The 26,451-nt window shown below is 35.3% G+C and overlaps 3 protein-coding genes across 9 annotated transcripts; 2 read left to right on the forward strand and 1 right to left on the reverse strand.

Annotated features, from left to right (window-relative positions):
* Window positions 1-1,027: 1,027 nt before the first annotated feature.
* On the forward strand, window positions 1,028-2,637 carry LOC132171958 (probable xyloglucan endotransglucosylase/hydrolase protein 7). Its single transcript, XM_059583378.1, has 4 exons — window positions 1,028-1,271; window positions 1,421-1,521; window positions 1,618-1,814; window positions 1,957-2,637. Exons 1-4 carry the CDS (start codon window positions 1,085-1,087, stop codon window positions 2,345-2,347), a joined length of 876 nt encoding a protein of 291 aa, XP_059439361.1. The 5' UTR covers window positions 1,028-1,084; the 3' UTR covers window positions 2,348-2,637.
* Window positions 2,638-5,404: 2,767 nt separating this feature from the next.
* On the reverse strand, window positions 5,405-10,678 carry LOC132170960 (uncharacterized). Of its 5 annotated transcripts, none has more exons than XM_059582123.1 (11): window positions 10,455-10,675; window positions 9,264-9,335; window positions 8,279-8,349; window positions 7,569-7,680; window positions 7,415-7,489; window positions 7,151-7,292; window positions 7,005-7,062; window positions 6,851-6,922; window positions 6,118-6,248; window positions 5,909-6,032; window positions 5,405-5,753 (listed from the first exon to the last, which is right to left on the reverse strand). In XM_059582123.1, the coding sequence occupies exons 1-11, from the start codon at window positions 10,455-10,457 to the stop codon at window positions 5,675-5,677; spliced, it is 939 nt and encodes a 312-aa protein (XP_059438106.1). In that variant the 5' UTR covers window positions 10,458-10,675; the 3' UTR covers window positions 5,405-5,674. The 5 variants fall into 5 exon arrangements, with proteins under 5 accessions (XP_059438106.1, XP_059438108.1, XP_059438107.1 ...); XM_059582125.1 differs by having other exon boundaries at window positions 7,569-7,647; window positions 10,455-10,674; XM_059582124.1 differs by having other exon boundaries at window positions 7,151-7,265; window positions 10,455-10,674.
* A 1,931-nt stretch (window positions 10,679-12,609) lies between these two features.
* On the forward strand, window positions 12,610-17,525 carry LOC132172509 (dolichol-phosphate mannose synthase subunit 3-like). Of its 3 annotated transcripts, none has more exons than XM_059584024.1 (5): window positions 12,610-12,919; window positions 14,926-15,003; window positions 16,249-16,372; window positions 16,469-16,576; window positions 17,320-17,525. In XM_059584024.1, the coding sequence occupies exons 2-5, from the start codon at window positions 14,966-14,968 to the stop codon at window positions 17,377-17,379; spliced, it is 330 nt and encodes a 109-aa protein (XP_059440007.1). In that variant the 5' UTR covers window positions 12,610-12,919; window positions 14,926-14,965; the 3' UTR covers window positions 17,380-17,525. The 3 variants fall into 3 exon arrangements, with proteins under 3 accessions (XP_059440007.1, XP_059440005.1, XP_059440006.1); XM_059584022.1 differs by lacking the exon at window positions 14,926-15,003 and adding an exon at window positions 15,186-15,334 and having other exon boundaries at window positions 12,830-12,919; XM_059584023.1 differs by lacking the exon at window positions 14,926-15,003 and having other exon boundaries at window positions 12,835-12,919.
* The last annotated feature ends 8,926 nt before the right edge of the window (window positions 17,526-26,451 follow it).

A 26,451-nucleotide genomic window follows, 5' to 3' on the forward strand; every position in this document is an offset into this window, starting at 1 on the left:
GTCTTTGTTAAATTTATTTTGAGATAGCCTCCCCCCATAAGTACTTTTTTTTGGCTCCATTTATACCAACAGTAACAATATTAGATAAAAACAAAACATAATTTCAACTATCATAAACAAGTTTATCTTAAAATCCTGTTTAACAAGTTGAAGGATGGCTTAATCAATCCAACCTCAACCCAGACTGTAAAACCTGGCCCACTAATGGGTCTAACATTGGACGTATCTGCTTGTAGCCATTTGATTCAATCCACCTACCCTGTCCTGGCTGTCCCCATATCGAATTGATTGAATGGCTTTAACTTCAGGCTACACGGCCTAGTTAACTCAACCAACTCATTGAGCCTATCAAACATAGTTAGCCTAGCTAGCTAGCCGGCCCTTATCTTTCAACATGACGGTTTGTAAATTTATATTACAAAATTAGCATATTAAGGTTAAAAAGATCTAATTCATTTTACACAATATTTTATTATGATAATTTTTTATATGATTCGCGAATTTGAAATTAGTAAATTAGAATTAATAAGTCTAAATTAAACCTGATTGAATTGCCACCCAGATAAGAAGAGAGGGGCTATCAGGCTAGCTGGGCCTTGGAGTTAGGTGCAAGTAAAGTATATGGTATGATCCTACGCGTGCACTCAAAAATACAATCAAATCCAGCTTCTTCCAATCCTTCGAGAATGTCATGGGAATAATTTGGAGGAGTTAGGCAATTTTTGACGTCCACAGAATAGTATAGCAAGCTAGATATTGGAGATTACTTTTTTTCAATGCATATTAACAATGAAGAGAGTGAAGAATGAGAACAAGAAAATCATGAGGCAGATGATAAAAGAAGAGGCGCAAAAGAAACTACAAGTCTACAAACAGTTGGGTAGGGCCTAATGACGGCTTGCCATTAGCTGTATGGAAAGCTAAGCTGTAATATATTGCTTTCTTCCCATCTAATGCAGCAGTCTTAATCAATTATCGTGATTATCTTCCCCTTACTATATCACTACTATATATACAAGCTACCCACAAGTCCTCTTCTAAATCATATTCCCTCTTATCTTTCTCTCTAAAGTCTAAAGCAACCATGGCCATATATCTTTCCTTGACAAACGCTATTGCTTCTCTTTCTCTTTTGGTGCTTGCATTTGCTCTCCCCATCACGGGCCGACCCGCCACTTTTCTGGAAGACTTTCGAATCACGTGGTCTGATTCCCATATCAGGCAGATCGACGGCGGGAAGGCAATCCAACTCGTTCTTGACCGAAATTCTGGTACAGCTTTTCGTGGGGTCACATGTGTTTTTAGTATATAGTATTTTAAAAAATAAAAAGGCTTAATTTGGACTATGATCATCATCACGCACTCAGAAATGACAAAAAGTATTATCTGAATACAAAATTGTGTTTGTTTTACGTTTCAGGATGTGGGTTTGCTTCCAAGAGGCAGTATTTGTTCGGGCGTGTCAGCATGAAGATTAAGCTGGTTCCCGGAGACTCCGCCGGAACTGTCACTGCCTTTTATGTACGTTAAATGTACAGTACTAGAATTTATTAAAAAAAAAAAAAAATTCTCCCTCTTGGTATTTATTTTGTCTGCTCTGATTAATTTGTGTGGCAGATGAATTCAAACACCGACTCTATTCGTGACGAGCTGGACTTTGAGTTCTTGGGGAATCGGACAGGGCAACCGTACACTGTCCAGACCAATATCTACGCTCATGGGAAGGGTGATAGGGAGCAAAGAGTCAACCTTTGGTTTGATCCTGCTGCTGACTTCCACACATACACAATTCTATGGAACCACCGTCAAATTGTGTAAGTTTTACACTTTCGTAAGCATGACCGACATATATATGTCATGCTACAATATTATTTGTCATGTAATAATTGAATTAATCTGTCGGTGAAAATCAGCCTTTAAAACAGTGTTAATATTGTCGGTGTACTTTTGGTGCAGCTTCTCTGTGGATGATGTGCCCATTAGGGTGTACAAGAACAACGAAGCTAGAGGAATCCCATTCCCCAAGTTTCAGTCCATGGGGGTCTATTCCACATTATGGGAAGCCGACAACTGGGCTACGAGAGGCGGGCTGGAGAAGATTGATTGGAGCAAGGCACCTTTCTATGCTTATTACAAGGACTTTGACATCGAGGGATGCCCGGTGCCGGGACCGGCGAACTGCGCCTCCAACCCCAGCAACTGGTGGGAGGGAACCGCCTATCAAGTACTCAGTGCTCTGGAAGCCAGAAAGTACAGATGGGTTCGTATAAACCACATGATCTACGATTACTGCACCGACAAATCGAGGAATCCGGTGACCCCACCGGAGTGTGCTGCCGGAATCTAAATTGCAGAGCAACCAATCAGATCATATGATATGGACTTACGTGTGCGTACATGTCCTTGTACACTAGTTGTGTGATAAGAGTCATTCAAATTTGGATGGTATAAATTAAGGGCGGGGGATATATGTTATTCTCGTGTGTATATCATGTCGATGAAGCTTAAGTTTAAGCTCCGGGGGAGGGAGAAAAAAGTCAAATCCTTCCTGTGGGCTATACGTGTCTGTATTCTGTAGGCCCAGTACGTGCCAATAAAGTTTATGCAAAACTGTGAAAAGGATGTTCTTGTTCTTTATATGTACATGTTTTCAAACACAAGAAAAATCTGCTTACTTTCAATTGATGAACCAAAGAAAAAGGACGATCGATCGGTCCATGTATTAGGTGGTCCATTTATTCCATTATGTGGCTACAAGCCAAAGAAAGAAGAAGAGCGTAACGAATTTCTTTATTTGAAGAAAAAAAATAAAAAGAATAAGGTAAAGGTAATAACCCAATTGTGCAGAAAGTCATGACCTATCAATTTTGGCCAAAAACAAAATTAACAATTGACCTTTTTGTTCCTATTATTTTCTATTATTTTCTCCTTTTTCCTAATCATTTGAAGAATTGTGGGTATATGATTTCCATGGTCGTCCCTGAAAATTAATATTAATGTATTATTGTTTTTTTTATTCGGTTTTAATTTTCCGCTTCTCAAAATACATAGCAATTTTTATAAAACTCTTTTCCTACCTTTTTGTGCTTAAAATAACTAAAAAATAAAGAGGATTAAATTGGCCGTGTGGCCACCCTAATGGGAGGAGGTGGCCGTGTGACCACTTTTCTCATCCAATGAAGGTGTCTTCATGGCTCATAGCCATTCTCTTCTTTTAAAAGAATTTTTATTTGTAAAGAGTCTACTCTACATACGTTTAGGTTTTCTCAATCATACTCCATATATAGGAAATATGTTCTTAAATGTGAACTTTAACGCCACAATTCACTTAAAGAAAACAATTTTTATTAAAACACTATTTTCAAACCAAAAAACACAAAATACCTACCCAAATAAATTAACCAAACATAACCTATACCTCTCAAGTGGGCTCTATAGCTAGCATAAAGCATAGAGATAGGGTCCCAGGTCAAGGGTTGTCACGGTCGGGGTGGTTAAGTGCACGTGTGACTGTGTGAGGATTGATATGCATTGTCATCTTTTGGTCAAGAGGATTCATAAAAGAACATGAACCACCATATAGGGCTACCAGCCCCCCTTTATCGCCTTGGTGAATGGGGTCAATAGAATTTATATTAGATCGTACTTGTTACGCATTTTCAACACAATACATAGCATATCCAACACCAATTGGATTTTATAATGCTCAGAAAAAAAAGATTTTATGAAGTAAATTCTACATAAAATGATACAAGTCTCTCTAATCATAATTGGATTTTCTTTTTCTTTTTCTTCTTTTAAGTTTTATTGCTTGTATGAAATCCACCCAAAGAAAAAACTGGAAAAGCCGGTGGTCAATCGAGCTAGGCCTACGCCAGTGAAAAAATTATTGAAAGTTTTTTATTGGAAAAACAGACGGTCAAAATTATAAGATAATAAGAGATTCAATCTAATTGTTTTCTCATTGGAAACAATCTCGACCGTTTATTTTTTTCACAGAAACTCACATCATGGAGATCTCTCAGCAATGAGATGAGTTCTTCGCTGGCTTCAAGGACCCAATCTATTAAATTGACATGTGTTCAAAATGCATGTAATTTTCATGTGCATTTTTACAATTCACATTATAATTACATGCACTTTTAGACACATGTCAGTTTAATAGACTGAGTTGGAAGAAATTATTCTTATCTAGTTTGGACGTAAAATTTGTCTAATAAAAAATTTCCATCCATTCAGATAACAAATATGCAAAGATGAAAATGATACACTTCGAAAAATATAGGGACTAAGTTTACAAGAAAAAAATAAAATAAAAGGAAAATTTCAGATGATTTTTTATGGACCAAAAAAAACACGATAACAAAATAGTTCTCTACTATTCTAAATGTACGTACGGACAGGGCCATATAACCTGGTCTGAATATAGATATAGGGACCACAATCTGAACCGGCTTGATAGGAAGGCATTAAACCGAGGGACCTCAACACCCCAAGTGGTTTGCCGTAAGCTGTCAAAACAAGGGGACCATCCGGTGAAATCTCCAATGATTTTATTTCAGTTAACCCAAAAGTAAAAATCTTTCTTGTGACATATGATTTGATGCTGCCAATGTAAATTTGGTGGGACAATGTGATCGGCTCTATCTGATGATTTCAATATAAAGCTGCTCACATGCATGGATATACAGAGCCAAACACAAAAAATGGTAAATTAAGTCTACATGTACGATGATAAAAGTGAGCAGATAACATTTAAAGAAATGGCCAGCAATATACTCAACTAAAAAGTAACATTGATTGGGAGTGGCTCCGCCAATTTCAATGGAGGGAAAACCTAAAACGTGTGCGGTTCTACTTCTCAGTAAAAAGATGTTTGCAAGCCAAAGAAATGATCACCGGAGCCCAAAGTCTCTATCATAAAGCATGAGTTAAGAGAAGCTACGTCTCTTAGGCAGGTCCCATTCCACTGTAAAGTATAATCAAGAGAATGGGCTGATGGGTAAGATTAGGTCACAACATAACAAATCAATAACGACATATATTACTCTTATTTTTGAGTTGGTCGGCAAATAAAAGTAATGATACACACACTCTCACTCCCACACTCCTATTCTCACTTTCTGATATGACTTTTAAAATTACTATTGAATCAAAATCTAATAATGATTCATTCTAAATCTAACTGTGATTTTAAAAGCCAAGTGTAAAAGTAAGAGTGTATGTGTAGCATTACTCCCGCTAGTAAAGTTTCAAGATGTGCTAATTTTATAGCACAACAAATAGCTAAATGGGCCATGTGTTTGGAAATATTTCCTCCTTATCCCTAGTGATCTCTTCCATCCGTATCAGAAGTAAAAAAGTCCTCTTAGTTTTCCCTTTCCCATGTATTGCTCAGAAACAAAAAAAAAAAAAAAAAAAGCCACTTCACCTGTTTAAGAAAAATTATAGTACAGGTGGGTAAGAACTAAGCTTACATCGGATGCAACCATAATGTAACATTGATATACTGGACATTGTTAATGAATAAATTGAAAAAGTGTTTTGTTGCTGCCGTGGGAGAAGAAAGATTTAACCTTGTTGAAAGATACCAGCAACAAGAGCAACTTTCTGGTCTTGGTCATTGTACTACACCATTTGGAGAAGAAAGATAACCTTGTTGAAGACACAGAATTTACATTTTAGCGGCTTTGATTTTCACAGCAACTGGCTCTGAACAGTATGGACAATTCCCAAAAAGAACGTTGAATGACCTGTAGTGAAGCATGCACAGAAATCACGAATCAAGCAATAATGAGAACAATGGAGAACTCAACACAAAAGGACACCTCTTTTAGTATCTGAGAGCTAAAGCTATATTAATGCCGAACCAATGGAAAGACACAAGGGCACTAAAAACTCAACGTACTGCCTTGTTGTGGTTATTGAGCGTAACCAGTCCCCAAGACAAACACTATGGAAAGCCTTACTGCAAGTGGAATTCTCACAAGTATAGTCAGTTCCGCTTCCACTCTTAGTTCCCAGCTCATCATCTACAATAAAATTGCAAAAGTGAATGATGTATGCACAAATACATAGTAAGACAGAAAACATCTAAGAAAATGTATATAGCAATACCAACAGGAAGATATTGTGCATAACAAATTCCACATTCAACTTGCTGGTTATTCTTCTGTCCATCAGTAGGCCTTGGCAGTTGAGTCTCCAGAAGACATGTAAGATTTTCCAAGTATGGTTTGTCCTTTGCCCTATACAGATGATCAAAGTACACAAATAAAGAATGTCACTGGTTAATGCTTGTTGATCAAGAGAACAGTTTTCAGAAAAATTAAGGAAAAGTATCTACTAATTCAAAGAACTTTCGCAATACATGCTGGCAAGATACAAGCAACAGCTAACTACTGCAAGATAAAATATGGCAAAACAAGATAGAAAGATAAAATTGACTCTTTTTCATTTTCTAATACATAAAAATAAAAAAAAATAAAAACAAAATATTACATCATTAATACGATCCTATCACAATTCTACGTCCTTTTGCATTTTCTTCTTTTGTGTGTGTGGGTGAGAGAAGAGAGAGGGGGGGGAGGGAGGGGGAACAGGTATACCACCATTCACCTTCGAAGCTGAGCCTGATATATCAATAGGAAACCCTACAGATACTTAGCCATAACAGATTGTTGCTAATAAAAGCAAAGGAGTATTATAGATTCTAAGTGAGCAAGCCTGCACATCCAAAAATGCCATTCCTTTCATAACTACATGAATGTTGAATGTTTTGCTACCTTTATATGACAAATATCAGATTTAAAATGCTGATTAAGATCCATAGAAGAAATCGAGAGTTTACCATTTTCTGCTATTTCTCTGCCATATCTTTCTCAATGAATCCACAAATGAACCTGAACCCATAAAACGACACCTGACACAACTTATTCAATGCTGAATGAAAAGATAAAACTAGCAGCAGCACTGCCGGTATATAATATTGGATAACATCTCACTCTGGTAAGGATCTAGGATTGTTGGCATTTATAGACAACACAATGAAGCAATCGTTTCCTGAAAAACATATACTATTAAGTTTAATACCAACAAACAGAAAAGATAAATGCTTCGTCAACACATGCATGATCAACCAATGGCTCACCTATATTGATTTGCCGCTCGGACATTGAACGAGAAGGATTTTTTGGGTCAACAACCCAAAGTGATCTATCAATATCATCCAAAATAGACCAAAATTCCTGAAGCTCCTCCAGATGCTGTGCACAAAGTATTGTAGTTGCATCCTTTAGTGAATGTAAGAACTCGTGAGAAGATCAAAAGAAAGAGATATACCGTGTCCTACAGCAGTAACTACAAGCAAATAATGAAAAGTTTGTGACTTCTTAAAAAAGCCTGCAACAAATACCTCTCCAAACTGCTGCACCACATCCTTTAATCTTGAGTTTTTTGACCATTGTAAGTCAAAAATATATGGTACATCCTGAGGGAGGAAGCTCAAAGAATAATTAAAGCCTATAATGCAAAAACTTCAATTACCAAAGAGATTAAAGAAGACCAACCGCTGATACAGAAGGTGGACTTTTGGGATAGGCTATATCCAATTGAATTTCCATAAAGTGCATTCTGCCCTTCTCATCTCTGCCGATTAAATGTAGAAAAAGGCTCAGTCCACTACATGAATAAGAAATATGAACAAGTGAAGAAATTGAGAAACCATGACATGTAATAACAAACATAGACATTCACAACACATCTAAAAAAAAAAAAAAAACCATATACATTCACAACTAGACAAGATAGCAGGCTATTCAAGCAACATCAGAGGAACCCCTCAATAGACTTCACAGCCATAATAAACCAAAGATTAGGGAAATAACAAGTTGCTATCTTGAGTTTTAGGTTAGTATCAAATAGCTCTTTAAGTTTTTAAATTTTTGTAATTTACTCCATAGGTTTTGTCCTATTTCAAATAGATCATTCCTGTTCATTTTTCCATCAGAAGCCATATGAAAATCCAATTATATTCTCAAAGAAAAGAAAAAAAAAAAACCAAAAGAAAAAAAAGTAAATAAAAAAAGGTCATCACCCCCCTCCTTTCCATTTTGCTGCTGTAAACACAAAGTATATACGAATTTGGAGGGGCACAGAGGGGGTGGGATATAAGCCTGTTAATGTAAAAGAGAAGGCAAAAGAAAACCTTGACCATTTTTTCCAAAGGGAAAATAATTTTAATTGGATGAATAATGCAAGCAAGAACATCTTCTCTTACAAGATTCGAAAGCTAAGAAATGTCAGATCTTCGCCCAATCTCACCAGATGCTCCCATCCAACCTCTTCTATCTGTATATGCAATAATCAGAACAAAGATCCTAAAAGATATATGTCTTTACTCAAAATAATAAACTCAATGCACTCTACCATGATTGTTCATGAAGTACTCAAGGTTCCAGATTTCTACTGCATATTATGGAGAGTACAAGTTTATAATTGAACGTTGTTTTATTAATTGATGCTGGTATGGAATAAGAAAAATACAAATGTTCATTACTAAACATCTGGAATGCTCCATTTCAAAAGAAGATTCGGGTTCTGATCAGTCCTGGGCTTTGTTAGTAGTAAAGGGAAATAAAACAATAAGAAATATCTTATGTAGGAAAATGGCTATTGATGAAACAGAATATTAAAGGCGAACTAACGCATATGGCTGTCCTATTCCCCATAAACCAACACAGCTCTAGACCAAAAAGGCAGATCATTCCTTTTGGGAATCTAAACTTTCGGTTCATCTTATAATTACTCTTTTAACATTCATATATGATTAGTGGGAGTTTTCAGAGACTTAATTTCTTCTTGGATTGTGAAGAACGTTCATCAAGATGAACCCCTATATTTCGTAATAGACTTAAGGGATGGTATTGAATCAAAACAATAAAATATAAATCCATAAAAGAAATTCATTTTAACCAAGGATGGAGGATCTTAGGATGAAACGACAATTACATCATAATTTCCTTTTTTTACTTTTCAACATATACCTCGACTAGATGATTAATATTAGTACATTCTATGATCATGGAAACATGGTACCCAAAGTAAAAAAAATAGGCACAGGAAGACAATGGGCATAATTTCATAATGCTAGACTAGATGGAAGTACTGTTATACCAGAACATGATGCTTCAGTCTTGAATAGTAAATAAAACTGAATGCACAAAAGAATGAATGGCAGTAGTAATGGCCTATGATGAAGTCACCTCAGAGTACACTGTGCGGTAAAATGTAGACGATTTCGCCAGCTCTCTGCATCTAGTTTGTTCAGTTTGTTCCTGTAAATATTTAAATATTTTTTAAAAAAAAAAAAAAAAAAGAGAGAGAGTACAAACCCTTAAAAAATGCGTGTCTTGTGCATGTGATAATAATGCCCCCTACTTTCTATCTTCCAAGTAGCACTTTCAAAAAGTCTGTGTCAGCCGATTTCTTAAGACACAAAAAGCCATCAGTCTTTCACCTTCAAGTCAATTCGGGCTTTTCCTTTTCCTTGAAATCCGAAATCTCAAGAACTGTGTAGTCTTAGGACTTAGTAGGCATCATTTGAGATGTCAATTGTGTAAATTTTCTCGTTCTCATACTATTTGGAATTTCATGCATGAATTTCGTAACTTCCAAAAAAAAAAAAAAAAAAAAATTGTATGCTAGAGGTAGAGTGGTTATAAAATGAGAATGATTGTAATAAAATAGAAGGGGTGGAGCCCCTGATACCATAATTCACAGTAGCATTGAGACAATAGACGGGGATGGGTGGCAACGATTGCAGTGAAGATGATGGCAATGGTGGCAGCAGTAGCTAAATGGTATCAAAAAATGATTGCAGGGATGATGTTGGCGGATCTACTAATAACAATGACCTGCCAGTGCAAACCATAGTAGTGAATGCAGCAGAGGCAATAATTTTGATGGTGGGAAAGTGGATACGGTGGATGCAATAGCGGTTAAGGTAATGTAACAATGGGTCCTTGCTGGTTATGGTGTTAATAATATCGGAAGCGACGGCAGAGTGGCACTGGTGGTGAAATGCCAGTTTAGAGGCATTAGCAGTGTGAATCGTGATAATCATAGAACTTAGCAGTGGTTGCGAAAGTGGCACCGGCTGTGAGTGTGGTTGGATTGGTGAGCAAACCAATCTTCGTAGGTGTAATGTCAATGGCGGCGACAAAATTCAGCTTAAGGCAATTGCAAAGTGGTTGGTATTTAGAAACAAGGTGTTCCTGATTTCGCTTTCAAAAGCTTCGTTTAGAAATTTAATCAAACAGTTGGTGCACTTGCTTTCATTCTCGTAAACAGCCATAATCTACTAACCAATAAATAGCACTAGAACCGACCAAGGTACCAATTGATAGAAAACACAAAACCTAGAGCTGGATATCGCAGCGATGGAGAAGGCGTACCATTTGATTTGTCAAGAAAAACACCAAAAATAACTGCTGTTCCCGATTGTCGTTGTAAGCGTCACCGTAACGTACATGTCGCCTTCCCCGTCCAACTCTCCGTCACTTCAAATTGGTATGTGGTTTTGTTTAGAAAAAAATAAATAAAAAAATAAAATTGGTATGTGGTTTTACTGTGACTATTGAGTAAGATGCTGGGCTAGCCCGCTTGGGGGATCGGGATCAGTTGCTCAAAAAAAGTTACTGAAATCCTGGCCCTTAATCTCATACAAGGGTTTATACGCTGCGACCTATTCTACTATTTAAAAAATAATAAAATATTATTTAAATTAAATATATATATATATTTTAAAAAAATTAAATAATATTTTATTATTTTTTAATTAGTAGAACATGTAACAGCATATAGACCTTTGGATGAAATTTAATGGCTAGGATTTCAGCCATTTTTATTGGGCAATTCCCAGCTATTGCTGAGGATCCCGATCCCACTAAGGATGAGTATTGATTAGGTCAGTGTCGCTGGAGCATTTTTGCCTACTATTCGTAAAAGTTGATTAATCAACCGACTTCATACAAAAATTTCGACTTTTTCGGTTAATCGGTTAATAAATGGTCTATTAATTGTTGGTTATAAGATTTTATGTTAAGATTTATCAATTTCCTTGTAATTACAAAATCAATAAATAATATGTTTTATAATTTTTTTTTAAAATGTAAATTTATGGAACAATGACCAAAATGACAACAACAAATTAATTGCATAAACAAGAGCAATGTTAGGAATCATATTTTTATCTTCCTAAAGTTGATATGGCTTTCAAAATCATCATTTGATCAAAATTCAAGTATAATTCATATAAAATTTAATGGTAATTTTAAAAACCACATCAATTTTAGGAGGATAAAAAAATAATTCATAACATTATTCAGATAAACAGAATAAGGAAAATTACTAGATAAAATTCAAAATTCATTTTGAAAAATCGGTTAAATCAATTAGTTGTCAATTAATCGACAATATATATATATATATATATATACCACCTATTGAACCGAATTAATGTCAAAACAATATTTTTATTCCACCTATTGGCCGCGGAAAGTCGATTGTTGTTCGGTTACAGTTCAGTGTGCGGTTAGTAAGCAATCAGTAGGCAATAAATAGTTAATCACTTAACTATTTGTCAAAAAAGATATGGGCTAGAAGAAACTCTATGGTCCATGGTGGCGATTTTTTGCATCCAACAAAGTTGGTCCAAGAAGGTGAGAATCTCCTACTTCAATTCAAGGACTCATTGGGCCAGCAAGGGAGTCATCCGGATGGGGCTTGCGAAAACAAAGAGCAATGGGTACCACCTCCTGAAGGAAAGTTCAAAGCTAATTGGGATGTCTCATTTGATTCTAAGCATAAAAGGATGGAGGATGGCGTCATTGCGAGGGACCACGATGGAATGGTTAATGCAGCAAAATATGAACCGGTCCAGTTGCTCCAAGAACCTACTACTGGCGAAGCTTGGGGGGCTCTTTGGGCTGCAGAATTTTGCTGTGAGATGGGCTTCCATGATATTATTCTTGAAGGGGATTCCTTAAATGTAGTGAAAGCTATTGGGGATTTAGAGGCTAGATGGAGGCCTTTTGGACAGATTCTGGAGGACATCAAGTTAGTTTTGAATTCTCTTAGAAATTGGCAGATTTGTCATTTGAAGAGAGATGCCAACCAAGCTGCTCATGGATTAGCAAAAGAAGCAACGTCATCCTTGATTGAGCAGAATTGGATTGAGGAAATTCCAACTTGTATTTATGACATTATAACCTTAGAGCTTCGGGCTCTTCTTTCTTAGAGTGTTTTGTCCACTCTGACTGTATGGTTTTCCTGAGTCCTAGTAATAAAGCTTTGATCGATTTTTCTCAAAAAAGAAAAAATAGTTAATCACTTAATTTACCCACCCCTATCTAGCATCATCGTGATGTGGCATGTCCACTTTTTCATTTTGATTAGTATTAATATTTTGCTCATTTTATCACATATTCTCTTATAAATTTAATAAATTAACCATTAAATTTAGTTTTTTTTATGAAGGGCTCATATAAGATCGTAAAATACTATGAGGAAAAAAGATGACATCTATATTTAAAAAAAAAAATTAAAAATTAAAAATCGACGAAGAGGCGTCTTCGTCAAAACCAACACCCCCAAACTTCATTCTTCAAACCCTCCCTCAATTTTCCCCCCAAAATTCCACTACCGTCGGAAAGCTGACTCGATTGGCCGCCGCTCGTGCTCGTTTAGCTCCTCCGTGCGACGAGCCTCCACCACAACCACCGGCGAGGCCACGCTCGTTCCGCCCAAGCCCCGACTCTGAGCTCTCGAGCTACAAGTTACCCTCGATTCCTATAGCTCTCTCTCTCTCTCTCTCTCTCTCTCTCTCTCAGACCCGGGCTTGTGTTGTCGTTGATCTCAGGTAATCTTCCTCTGCTAGTTTCTTCTTTTTAATATTTTCAGAGTTTGTTCTGTGGATCTGCTTGTATGTTTGGCACGCTTGGCTTGATGTTGACTTTTCTGTGGATCTGCTTGTAATTTGATTTGTTTGAAGTGGATTTTGATTTGTTGTTGAGATTTCAGTTTTGTATTTTGTATTTCAGTTTTTATAAGGCTGTTTACATTAGAGGCCGACTTGATGAATTGAGGTTATGCCAGATATGCCGTCTTTGTTTTGTAGAATTTATCGTCACTAATTTATAAATTCATATTTACAAATAATTTAGATAGTATGCCCATATCCCTGTGCTCTCATTCCCAACTTAAGCAGTAATTAGTGTTTCGCATATTCTGAGTTAAATTATTGTAAACTAAAAATAAACAAGTCTCTCATCTTAGATTAAATTAAACAGACTATGACATGAAAGAGCAAGTTTCTAACGCATAGATGGCATATATGATTTCAGGAATGTACCCCACTAGTTCAGCAGAAAATGTATCTAGAACTTTACCTGCATGTCCAACAATTCCATTTGGTTGCAGCCATATAATATAGAAATACCATTCACAGTCTATATAATTCATTCTTACATTCTTTAGAATGTGCATTCACAAAGAAGAAAATGTCAAATACAAGATTATTAAGATGTATTTGTTACAAAATAATTGTTTAAAGAATCATTTGAACAAATCAAAAGTATAGAAATGGACTTAAAAGTAGTGTGAAAAATCCAAATTTGAGATTTGTAACAATCCAAAAAATGAATACCTCCTCTCTGGCTCGCCCTTCGAGTTCCAGTGCAGCTACTCTGAGACACTCAAGGTGAAGCCCTGGCCATCTGCATGCCGGCCTTGTCCTTTGCGCTGCCGACGATGCCGAGCTGATACATTCGCATTGGAAGCGGTAGCGCGTGTAAAGTATGTTGTGAAGGGGTTCCCACTGTCGATGAGGCTTGCGGAACAAGCAGCAGCCTTCCCAGCAGTGGTGGAGCTGGTCATCTCACAGTGGGGAAGGTCAGCGGTGGTGGAGCTGACGATGGGCGGGGGGATTTTGGGGGAAAAATAGGGGGAGTGGTTTCAGAAAGCTGAAGTTTTTTTTTTTTTTTGGCGTAGTCGATTTTGACGCAGGTGTTGTTTTCAAAAATGCACAGGGTTACAATTTTTTTTTTTTTTTTAAATAGTGTGGGTGATGTGGCTTGGCCAACATCACCGGTGTGAAGAGTAGCATTACTCTTAACGATTGCGTCAAAATCGACTAACCCCCTCCCCCTGCAAAAAAAAAAAAAAAAAAAATCAGCCTTTTGAAACCTCTCCCCCCTTTGATTTGTTTTCATGGAAGAGGGTTTTCGCTAGGTTTCCTCCCTGCAATGCATATAAACCCAAGAAACACTAATGAAGTTTCATTTTGTTGGCAGTGCTATAAGGTCACAACACTTTTCTCTTTCATTATGTTCCCATGATTGCGTTTCAATTTTCTCTCTATGTATCTATCTATCTCTGTATTTGGTTGGTGAGAAAACTGTTGGTTTTGAAAATTTGAGGAAAAAAACTGGTTTTCTGCAAATCCAAGGGATTTGTGTTTAATTTTTGGATTTGACCTGTTTTAAGATCTCTGGAGTTTGACAATCTGCAGAGCCATCATTGTTGTGTCTTATGAGTTTGTTGATGTTTCTTTGTATGGTTTTCTTAGAGTAGGTTTGATTTGTCTGCTTCGAGTAGCCTCTATTTGGTTGCTGAGAAAAAAAATAGGGAAGTAAAAGGATAGAAGAATTAGTCTACAAGCTCAGTTATTTGGTTCCACATAAGTGAGTTTGTTTCTGTTCATATTTCATTTTCCCAAATAAGGAACTAAGCTGGTGAGTAAGGTGTTTCTTTCGTGGCCAGAAGAACAGAAGAAAATGTTTTTTCTCTGTTGAATGCAGAAAAAAACAATCTGATTGAATTGGTTTTCTAATTTTGACAAACCCCATTTTTGTTTTTATGGAATAGGGTTTTAAATAGGTCATACTCAAAATTTGATGACCTCTGTATGACCAGAACATCATCTTCTATCTCTGGGTCCTTCAGGTTCTTACGAATTTCTTGAATTTCATTTTACGTAATCGTCACTTTCACTTGCATCACTCGAATGTTTTCCGTGCTTAACTTAACATGTTGAAAATTCATGATGGAAGAACTTGCAAACTGGTATGGTGCTGTGTTTGAGTTATTGCTATGTACTTTATTTACCAATTGCATTGATTAAGCAGCTTAGATTGAAGGAATGGGTGATTCCACTTGAAACTGCCAGATGATGTTGGGACATTGCGCAAGGGCTTTGAGTTCCTTTATCACTCTCACGTTAGTCTGGGACAATGAAATAATTTCTATGATCCATCCCTACTGATGGCAGCATGTGGTAGACTTTTTTAGTGTTGTGTTGCTTAATAAATATTTTCAGGTCATGCATCCATGCATGCTTTACTATACATGTAAGCTATAGTTTACCGCAAGTTTAACTATGCAGATAGGTTATTCTAAAATATGGAGCATACGCGTGTTTTAGTAAAGAATGGTGCTGTCTAGATATTAAAATTGTTTTAACAAACATATATAAGTTCCTCAAGAGAATTAAAAAAAAAAAAAAAAAAAAAAGAAAAGAGAAAAGAAGGAATGTTTTCATGCTTAACATAACATGTTGAAAATTCATGATGGAAGAACTTGCAAAATGTTATAGTATTGTGTGTTTGAGTTATTGCTATATACTTTATTTACCAATTGCATTGATTGGGCGGCTTAGATTAGAGGAATGGGTGATTCCACTTGAAACTGCCAGATGATGTTGGGACATTGCGCAAGGGCTTTGAGTTCCATTATCACTTTCACGTTTGTCTGGGACAATGAAATAATTTCTATGATCCATCCCTTCTGATGGCAGCATGTGATAGAATTTTTCCGGATACCCCGGTTTTTTTAATAAAAAAATTCAGTTTTCTTTTGCTTAAAAAATATTTTCAGGTCATGCATCAGTGCATGCTTTACTATACATGTAAGCTATAGTTTAGTGCAAGATTAACTATGCAGATAGGTTTATTCTAAAATCTGGAGCATACACGTGTTTTAATCAAGAATGGTGGTGTGTGGATATTAAAGTTCTTTAACAAACATATATAAGTTCCTCAAGGGATAAAAAAAAATGAGAAAAAAGGAATGGTAATAGCTGTTGAATACTTGTCTTAGGTATTTCTTGTCAAGCAATATCTGCTCTTAACCATCAGAGCTGTTGCCACAACTATATGTTTTTGCTCTGATAGTATTTTGTGTTGTTTTCAGGCCTCAGCTTTATCATAGATCAATGAAGCACATTGTGAAGATTATGACATTGCTGGTTGGCATCTCTGCCTTATGGTTTGGCCTCTTGAAGACATCTATGGTTCCAAGTAGCCATACTTTGTTAGTGAGTTAATTTCAGAAGTTTGTCTATTAATCTGTTTAATATTATTTCTCCAATGTAGACAATGCTCAAAGTGCCCTGTTTCCATCTTCTTCCCAGCTACCTATCTATTTTATCATGTGTCTTGGATGCTATGGCCTATTAATGGTTGGAGTTGGTCTGATGCGGTTTCCAACTTGTCCTCAAGAAGCATTGCTTTTGCAGCAGGTATTTTTCCTTTTTTTCTCGGTGACTTAACATTGCCATATCATGTATGGTGCATTTTGGTAGGTGTCTCTATCTATCTGTGTCTGATTTCGGTGAATACCCTTGTTCTTTTTAACTTTTAAGGAAAATTTCACTTTAACTCCCTGAATTATCATCACTTTTGCAATCTTCCTCCTAAAGATCAATTTCTCTTAAGAAATATTTTTTACTTTCTTTTTCTTATCAAAAAAAAAAAAAAAAAGAGATCAATTTCTCTCAATTTAGTGTATCAATCTTACGATTGTTTGCAATCTCACATTTTCGTTAACTTGTCCGTTAACTTTTTCCAAAATACCCTCATTTGTTTTAGGAAAAAAAAAAATTTGCAAAGATTTAGGCGTTGGTCCAAATTTAACGGTATTTGAAAATATACCCATGCCTCAATCTTTGCAAAAAAAATATATATATATATTTTTTCTTAAAAAAAAAACAAAAAAAAAAGGTATTTTGAAAATTGTTAGGATGGGAGGACATTGAAATTTTTTTTTAAAAAAAATTAAAGGTTAGATATACTAAATTGAAAGGTTTTAAACATTAGGGAGGACATTGCAAGATGGGTGACAACCATGGGAGTAATTGAAGTTTCCCCCTATTATTATCTCCATTATGATTAACCATCATATGTTTATTTTTTATATCCTTAAATCAAGATCATACTTCTTGTCATGCTTTGCAGAGTCGTAATTGTCTTGTTTCTTTTGTAGGACGTCATTGAGGCCAAGGGTTACTTGAAGCAAAGAGGGGTTGACGTGGGTTCTGAATGATTTGAGGAAAAAATCACTTTGTTCCTGTGGAGTGGGGAATTGCCATTTTCAGACAAAGATTTTGCAGTGACATATTTATGGATTTTTACTAATTGTTTACCAAGTTACCTCTTAGGCCTTATATGTCAACAAATTCCTTTTGTTTTGTTGCACAAAGAAAAAGAAAAGAAAAAATGAATCTCACTATTGGGATAATGGTACGAGTGAAAAATTGTGTTAAAGTAACTATAGAGAAAAAGATAAAATGATTTATTTTCTCTCATGGTCTTTTTTCCATCTTTTTATTTTTCAAAATTACCATTGGATTTGTAGAGTTTCATACATAGATTCTGAAGATCTAATAGTAATTTTAAAAAGTAGAAGAATAGGTGAAAGATCAAGGGATGATGTATAGGCTATAGCAATAGCATGACTCTGAGAAAAATAAAGAGGAAATGAACCTTTTTTGAACTTCTTTATGTCTTGTATGGTAACTTTCTATTCAAATCTCACATCTTTAAATAAAGGATTTTGGAAGAACTCAAGGCTGTCTTGAGAGTTGGAGGATTTTTTTTTTTGGCATCCATTTACTCTTTGCAATTGATTAAAAAAAAAATAAAAAGTTAAATTATAATTTTGCCTCTAAAATTACCTCATCATTCTTAAGTTGACTTCAAATCTATAACTCGAACCTATAAACTATACCATAATATTTCGAGCTGCCCACTATGTTAAAATTGGCCATCAATTTGGGTGGAAAGTATTAGAGTGTGTTTTGCATGTTAATATAAATGATCAAATTGTCCTAAAAAATGACGAAGGCAACATATGTAAGTATTCTTCTAAATATATAGGGATTGTCATGTAATCACTCTCTCTGAACAGGTGAGAGTTGCTCACACAATTACTCTTTTGAATAAATGATGGTGATTATGATATCACCGCCTTTGAATAAGTAAGGAGTGGCTATGCAGCTTCCACCTCCAAACATGTGGGAGGTGGCCGCATGACCTTTTCACTAAATAGATAGGGTGACCATCCTACCTCCCCACTAAGTAGATGAGGGTGGCCAAACAGCTCTATAATCCCTCTTAACTCTTGAGGCACCTAAATAAGTAGGGGTGACCACGCATTTACTAATTTGAACAAATGTGTTATATTTGTTGTAAGTGAGAACAATTGGGTAGCTCAAATGCATGTAGAGGGCATGTTCTAACCTTTTTAATCCCAAATAACGATCAATTTTGACACATGGGAAAACTCAAAAATTTGTGAGAAATTGCAGTGAATTACAGTTTAGAGGTCAAGGACCAAGGGGGTGCTGGCAACCCCCTTGGCCCAAATGGGGGTGGCTCGACCACCTCCATTTGGGCCAAGGGGTTAGAATTTTTTTTTTTTTTTTTTTTTTTTTTAGTTTGAAAAAAAAATGGGACATTTTGGGTAATTTTGAAATATCATAGGGCTAATTTTGGCAATTTTGGTGCTTAAAGGCCACGTGAGACGCTCATGACCTCCAAACCGTCAAAAAAGATAGAATTTACAAACAAAATGGCTACATTGCAGAAAAAAGAAAACTTTATGGGATACATTGTCTATTTTTAAATATAAGAAGCTGAATCAAAAGAAGCGTAGGGGTAAAGTATATTTTCTCCAAAATATTATTTAGTATTGAGGATTAAATTAAATAGGGTAAAAAAAAAATGCAGCAGTGATTGGTGTACACAGTGACACGGGCTAAAATAAACACTCGGCCGGACAAGCAAATGAGACAACGAAAGAGAGCGTATAGACTACCCCAACACTCAACAGCCAACAGGACAAGCCTGGAAGCGTCCTAAGAAAACAAACTGCCAGCTCTCTCCTGCTCTCAGGCAACCAATAAACATACAAAAACTTATCTCAAGCACATAAATTAATACATATATATCACGCGTGGTTCAAAAGTAATAAATTATTTCTCCTGTCCGGAAATTGGAATCATGAATTAGGAATTTTATGCATCACGTGCTCTTTTGTGGCAAGTCTTATTTAAGTGGGTTATGTCAATTGTCAAGAGTTGTTTCTTTTCTGTTATTAAGGAATGAAAAACATGCAATCAAAATCAATTGTCAAGATTTTGAGTTGGAGAAACCAAGATGCTATGTGTTTGAATGTAAAACGACTAAAATTCAAAGGGAAATTCATGTTTTAAAAGCAGGCCGGAGAATAAAAAATGTCAATTTTCCGAGTATAAGATATTTAGGAAGGATCAAGAAAACTAACATAACATGAAACATTGTATCATTAAGCCTTTGAAATAAGTAGTAATTTAACATGATATCAGACTAGATGTCGTGAGTTCAAACCCTGCTCTACAACTTATCTCGTATTTCAGTTATCATAAATCTGGTAAATGCAAACAAATCATAATTAATGTAATTAAGTGGTAAGTGGTGCATGGTGGCATGCACTGACACTACTCTTGATGATTAAACCATAAGTAAATGCAATTAAGAAAAACAAACTTATGATAGGCATGCAAGACATTGCGTTTGAGGTTAACAAACCAAGAGACAACTCATGCACGAACATGTCAGACCACCACAAAAGAATCATTTCTTTTTTACCTATTCTTGTATCTTGAATACATGTTCACAGGCAACATCCAAAAACAACAATAGAAATCACAGATTCCTTTAACCATAAAGGACCTGGAAACCTCTCTCTCTCTCTCTCTCTCTCTACCTGTTATGCAGAGGATTAGGTCCTGTTGGAATACCTCTCTTGTCTTCCAAAGTGACATTGCAAGCAACGTTGCAAGAAGAATCGAAGCCAGTGAAATTCGAAAACCCTCGAGCAACAGCAAGAATCCCATAATTTGCAAAAATCAGCAGAACCACCAGGACAGCAAGCACACCCATGATGACGATGGACGGCCAATGCTCTTTAAGCACTCGCTAATTACTTACTACAAATTTAAGTCATCGATCGACCACACTAGAAACTAGCACATCACATACCATTAAAATAGCTTCAACTGAAAGAAGAGCTCGAATGGGATGGAACAGTATACAAATTAAGCAACAAATGCACACTTGTGAAAGAATGGTTATCAGAAGGAACCTGCGATCGAGCAGAGTCGAGCTGAACTTTGAGATTTCAAGACTAGCTCTTTTATGAAGACCTCTCTTCGAGCCGAACTCGAGCTTCAGCCGGGCTAAAGAATGTGTGTCTGAGCTTTAGACATACCATGTATGGCACGCCTGTGGCTGTGGAGATTATATACCTATATCTTCTGAGGCTCTCACAACACTCACCTGACAAGTGAGCCCCTAACGGTATCACCAATCTCTAGACCACTACCTCTCTTGGAAGTTGCAAATGGCGCCCCTTACTTTCAGAAGAGAAAAAAAAAAACACACTCTGGAAGTGACCAGGAAAGCAAAACCAGTTGGAAATTGCTTTAGGGCTTTGTGCTTGTAAAAAATAATTAGGAAACTGGCCTCAGAGTTTGAACAACTTTTGTACGTGGGCCTATTTAACTAGACCTACAATCTCTTTATAACTTAATTGTAATTTGCTGACAAGTGTTGGCATATGATTTGAAAATGTTAAATTATTTTTTAAGCGGTTGGCATTGTTCCAATCTGACATGTGTTAGGCGGTTGTAAAAGGGTTGTACGTATATCTTTACTCAAATTAAAATAGTGAAAGATATTAATTATATGTATTCATGGGATAGATTGGGGTCATTCGGCTTCTTTCAAAGTGTTGTATTCAACTATTCAAGTTATATATAAGGGATTTAATCTTATTGAAATTTAAATAGGGTTGAATATGTCATATTTTTTGCCTGAATAATTTTTTTTAAAAAAGTTTTAAGACGATTTTTTATGACTCCTTTGTTTGTGGTGCAGCAAATAAGAACGAAAAACAAAGAGAAAATGATGCCCAAAAAAAGAGAGAGAGAATGCAAGGGGTGAATATACAGAGGGATTTGGGCCGAAGCCCAATTGGGAAATGATGTTCTGGACTTGGGCCTCATTTCTGGGCTTATTAGTCATCATATTCATGGCCACCTTGGTTGGATAATAATGCCCTACATATAGTTGGTCACGTGAAGGTCACATCTATCCAATCAGACTGGATGCAATTTTGACAATAACTAACGCACAATCACAGAAGGAGATGAAACTATGGGCCCAACCACGTGAACTCTGCATCAAACAAAAGGTCGTCTCTTCTAAAAAGTTGACATGGTTCAATGGTGTCGTGATTGATAAACAAAAGCAAACACCACCATACTATTCATTTCATTTTTTTCAAAAAAAATAACATTAAAATATTATCATTTTTTATATCATATCATTTACTTTTTATTATTATTTAAATAAAAAAATTAGTATAAAATAAAAATTTTCACTTTTCAATACTATTTTTTTACTTTTCTATATCAATTTTTTTTTTTTTTTTTAAATCAACAGTACTGTGGAAAAGGCCTTGTCAATATATCCGTTTTGGTTTTGTAATACAATTTATAATGATAGGCTATGATTGAGTTGTTGGATTTTATACATTAAATAAGAATTGGATTTGGTAAAAGAGTGTATCATGTCTTAATCTAACTGAGGTTCGCAGCGTTGGTAAAAAAAAAAAATTAGTCGTAAGATATCTAATGAAACCGTTGCTGGAATTCTCGTTCAAAGAGAAAGAAATCAAATATATGAAGCTTCTTTTCTATATATTATTTTGATGATTGGGAATTGTTTGATGTGTTTCTCTGAGGAAGAGGCGAAACATAATCAACTTGAATTCGGGACTAATATTCGAAATCTTCGCGAAAGACTGGAATTAGGGTTTGAGCATATAATGGGTGGACTCCACACTGTGATGTTGCACAAGCTGTACAGTTTGTGAGAAAATGGTGGGGCAGTTGTGTTATACCAGGAGTTGCTCAAAAGATTTCCAACAAGGGTGTGGGCTCCAATCTAGACAAAGGGTGAATCGTGGGCCGTCGATACGTTATCTGCTGGGCCTTCAACTTTGCCAATCAAACATAATGACCGTCCCCACCATCATGCCATTACATGGGCTGTCACGTGACGGGCTTGGGCTCCATCAACAATAGTTTCTCCATAGGCCCACGTATTAATGATTGACAAAGACTGCTCCTTGACGCCTTCAAAAACAAAAATACTTATCAATAATATCTTGTTGCTTCCTGCCTTCGTTTTCCTTCCTTATTAATTTTGGTCCACGAGCTTTGAGTGAGCCAAAAACTTCAAGAAACTTATCATGGTCTATCACCTATGGCCAATTGGCATACAAGTGTGCTACATTTCCCGCAAGTTTTGCGAAATAAGATCCTCTTTATTTCGAACAAGAACGGAAGGATATATTTCACGGATCCGATTCTGACTAACTGTGCAGTGGCGGAATTAGAATTTTAGTTCATAGGAGGCAAAATGAAAAGACGGAACTGAACAAGAATTACTTAAAAAATATTAAAGAAGTATGGCTGTAATTGTTGACAAGCACATGGCAATCTAGAAGAGACTTAGAAGCATGGCTGTAATTGTTTGATGTCTTAGACTTGTGAGAGGAATTCTTTTTTTCTTTTCTTGTTTTTCAGGGGGAGCAACTATAACATGCAACACATTTTACATGATTTATTAAAATTGTAGGCGGGTGAAGTGGTCGTTTGTCTCCTCTCAACCCCATTTGTCTCCTCGCAACCCCATTTGACTCCGCAATTATCTTGATATATATAGTGACACGGGTAAAAGTACACTTTACCCCCTTAACGTTTGAAAAATTTTTAATTCGACCTTTAATGTTTCAATTTTTGCAATGCACTTCTCTAAATTTTCAAATTTTTGCAATTCGACCAATGTTATTCCAAAATTCTCATATTACCTCTAATTATATATATAACAAAAAAAAAAAAAAAAAAAAAAAATTGAGGTGCAAAAATGGCCAGATGGCCAAAGGGGTCACTACAGCCACTCCAAATTTTTTATTTTTATTTTTTATAAAAAATTATGGGTAATATAAGAAGTTTGGGATACAATTGGTCAAATTACAAAAATTTGAAAGTTTAGAAAAGTGCATTGTAAAAATTAAAACATTGAAGGTCGAATTAAAAATTGTCCCAAACTTTGAGGGGTTAAAGCGTACTTTTTTCACACACACATATATATATATATATATATATATAGTCTATTATCCGAGTTTTGTTGGCGTCTATGAACAATTTGTCTTTTTATCCGTGGACTACAACCCCCAAATTATGGTTATTTATTGGACGTATTGGCCTGCTTGACTCAGGCTTCAAAAAATTAGCTTACAGCCTTATACGATGTACACTTGAAGAAGCTTCCAGTGCCTCCAGTAGACATGTATCCAAAGGTTTTCTCTTGAGTTTTTATTTATTTATTTTAATACATGACAAGACTGGTATTATAAGGTGTCATATATATATATATATATATCATGTGTGGAATATATTTTAATTGACTGAGAAAATCATGGAATCAGTCTCATAATAATTGATTTATGTATTTAGTCAACAAATCAATCAATCCCTTGAATCTCTCTCCTCAATCTTTGACAAAACAATAATATATTTTTTTAGAACAGTGCCAAGGTACAACTTTTATTATAAACAAAGCAAAAAAAAGTTTATTTATAAATAAATGTGATGGCTCATAATTGATAAAATAAGAAGCAAAATAATTTAGCTTATCAATTTGTCTTAATTATTTTACTAATTATAAATTGTTAAATCAGAATATTTTTATGGTACAAGTTGTGATATCTCAATATTTTACTTTTCTATCCTCTCATTTTAGATTTTCAAGACAAGTAATAATCTCATAATATATTATTATACGTTTTAAGACCCTCAAGAATAATAGGATGAGTAAGATATGAATGACTCGTGAGTAGGGTTGACAGTTGACACCCCCATCTCGTTACCTGCCTTCTTACTCTTTATTATTTCTAAACCAAAAAAAAAAAACTTAAAACAAAGATATATACTTACCAAACACACCCTTCAAAGCTCAGAATTTTTTTTTTTTTTTTTTTTAAATGAAGACTTCAAGAGTAATTCTTCATTCCATATGTCATCAAGGAAGGCTACAAATCAGGTGCTTGATTTTTGGTTTTGACCTCAAAGCATCAATAAAAGCCAAGTTGACCTTTTGAGTCGTTGTTTCTGACTTTTTGGGCTATGCTGTACGTGTATACTGTCTATGTTGGGCTGTGTATCGCTTTGCCCTCAATTATTTGAGCCATTTGGTAGTAGCCTAGCCTAGTAGCCTTAGGTCGGCTTCCCCGTCCAAAATAGCCCAATTTTGAATAGTTTTCATCCATAAATGAAGCCGAACTTTATTAACTTAATTAGGATATTCTTGATCGGTGCAATCCCACGTGCAATAATTTTTCTGAATTATTTGTTGGAGAAGGGGAGAAGGATGAGTTATCTTGCATCCAAACTATAGGGATGGCGATTAAAAGTGGCCGAATCATTATGCAATTAAGAAGAGTGATTCAGTTTTTAAGGAGTAGCTTAATCGACTGAAAATCACGCATCATGAAGCGGATATCACTAATTTAAATTCTTTCTCACACTTTTGTGTGGACATGTCATTAAAAAAAAATAAAAAGTGATTCAGTCACTCTCAATTAAGGCTTTCAGTCACATGGGTGATTCAGCCACCATCAATAATCGGATTGAGATGGTTAAATCTTTTTGGTTAAGAGAGTGGTCCAGCAACCTAATAATTAAGTCAGAGGTGATTAAGCCATTAAAAACCAAAATGAACCGTTAAATTACCCTTAAAGGTCCGATTAAAGTCGTTGAATTAACCATAATAATGATTAAAACGATGGATGAACAACTCTCAATGGTCCTCTTACTAGCTTTACCACCACCTATGTGTTCTAAAAGTCACATTTTCTTTATGCATATAGTTAAAACGGCCATAAAAGAGTTATTGCACCTCCATAAATTATACCACGTGAATTTTGGTCCTAAAGCTATTAATAAGACCTATACAGGTTTGACATTTGAGAAACGTTATAAACATTCTCGTTTGTACACTTCTAAGTATATATTTTTTGATGTGATATTTTTAATATTATTAAATTTTGAATGAATCACTTTTAAGTATTAGATATAATAATATTTTATTATAATGTTTACAAATATATATTTACAAGTTTTAGAGTGAAAACGTGTGTAGAATTTCGTATTTATATTTCTCAAATAAATCATCTTAAAAGCATGCCATCGTAGGCTATAGTGCATACTCGTATCGGTCCTGTACAAATCGGGCTACCTATAATTAGCACAAGTGCAGACATTTCTATCAATATATATTATCTCTTTTTCTCCTTTAAAAAATAAAAGATTAAAATTATATTTGGATGGTTAAAAAATATATTATAATGTTTTTTTTTTTTAAATGATACCTAAGCTGAATCTAACCGTTTATACAACGATAAATGGCTAAAGTCTTGATCAACTAGGTCCTATTATGTGGCCTCGAAAACCAGCTGGGTTGCTTTCAAGCATGAGAGACATAAACAATATATATTAAACTAAATGATGAATAATCAATTGGAAATAATCATATATATCCAAATGTGTATGAAAGATCGACAGGCCGACAAAGTAGCCAACGTAAGACATGTGTCTTTTGTTTTCTTTTTTAAAACATAATTACGTGTGCGCCCACGTAAAGCGAATCTATAGTCATGAAAAGAGGAGATTAAAACAATCAAATCTTTTTTCTAAAGCAACTTTGATACTTCTTCTACACGTTCTTTAAAGGAAAAGGGTTGGCCAAAGACAAGAAACATTTTCTCTTTTATTAGCAAAAGAAGTAGGAAGAGAATTGGAAAACCACATAGCTTTCGCACTTTCAGGGTTAAAAAAAATAAAATATATATATATATATATATATATATATATATATATATTATTAGTATTCCGGATTGGAATTCAAAAGAGTTGAAGAGTTCATATCATAATGATGGCGATGGAAAAATGATGATGAAAGTGATGATGAGTAAGGGTTTTCCAGGAAAGTGCCCTCTTTTCCAGGA

The sequence above is a fragment of the Corylus avellana genome, chromosome ca2 (assembly GCF_901000735.1).
Source record: "Corylus avellana chromosome ca2, CavTom2PMs-1.0".
NCBI classification, from domain to species: Eukaryota; Viridiplantae; Streptophyta; class Magnoliopsida; order Fagales; family Betulaceae; genus Corylus; species Corylus avellana.

Excerpts from the sequence above, each read along its gene's own strand:
- LOC132171958 (XM_059583378.1), top strand. The coding sequence starts at position 1,085 with ATGGCCATATATCTTTCCTTGACAAACGCTATTGCTTCTCTTTCTCTT. Across the intron at positions 1,272-1,420 it reads CGTTCTTGACCGAAATTCTG|GATGTGGGTTTGCTTCCAAG; the intron begins GTACAGCTTTTC and ends TTTACGTTTCAG. Across the intron at positions 1,815-1,956 it reads TGGAACCACCGTCAAATTGT|CTTCTCTGTGGATGATGTGC; the intron begins GTAAGTTTTACA and ends CTTTTGGTGCAG.
- LOC132170960 (XM_059582123.1), bottom strand. Across the intron at positions 8,350-9,263 it reads ACCGCACAGTGTACTCTGAG|ATAGAAGAGGTTGGATGGGA; the intron begins GTGACTTCATCA and ends TTGCATATACAG. Across the intron at positions 7,063-7,150 it reads CGAGCGGCAAATCAATATAG|GAAACGATTGCTTCATTGTG; the intron begins GTGAGCCATTGG and ends TATGTTTTTCAG.
- LOC132172509 (XM_059584024.1), top strand. The coding sequence starts at position 14,966 with ATGACCAGAACATCATCTTCTATCTCTGGGTCCTTCAG. Across the intron at positions 15,004-16,248 it reads TCTATCTCTGGGTCCTTCAG|GCCTCAGCTTTATCATAGAT; the intron begins GTTCTTACGAAT and ends TGTTGTTTTCAG. Across the intron at positions 16,577-17,319 it reads AAGCATTGCTTTTGCAGCAG|GACGTCATTGAGGCCAAGGG; the intron begins GTATTTTTCCTT and ends TTTCTTTTGTAG.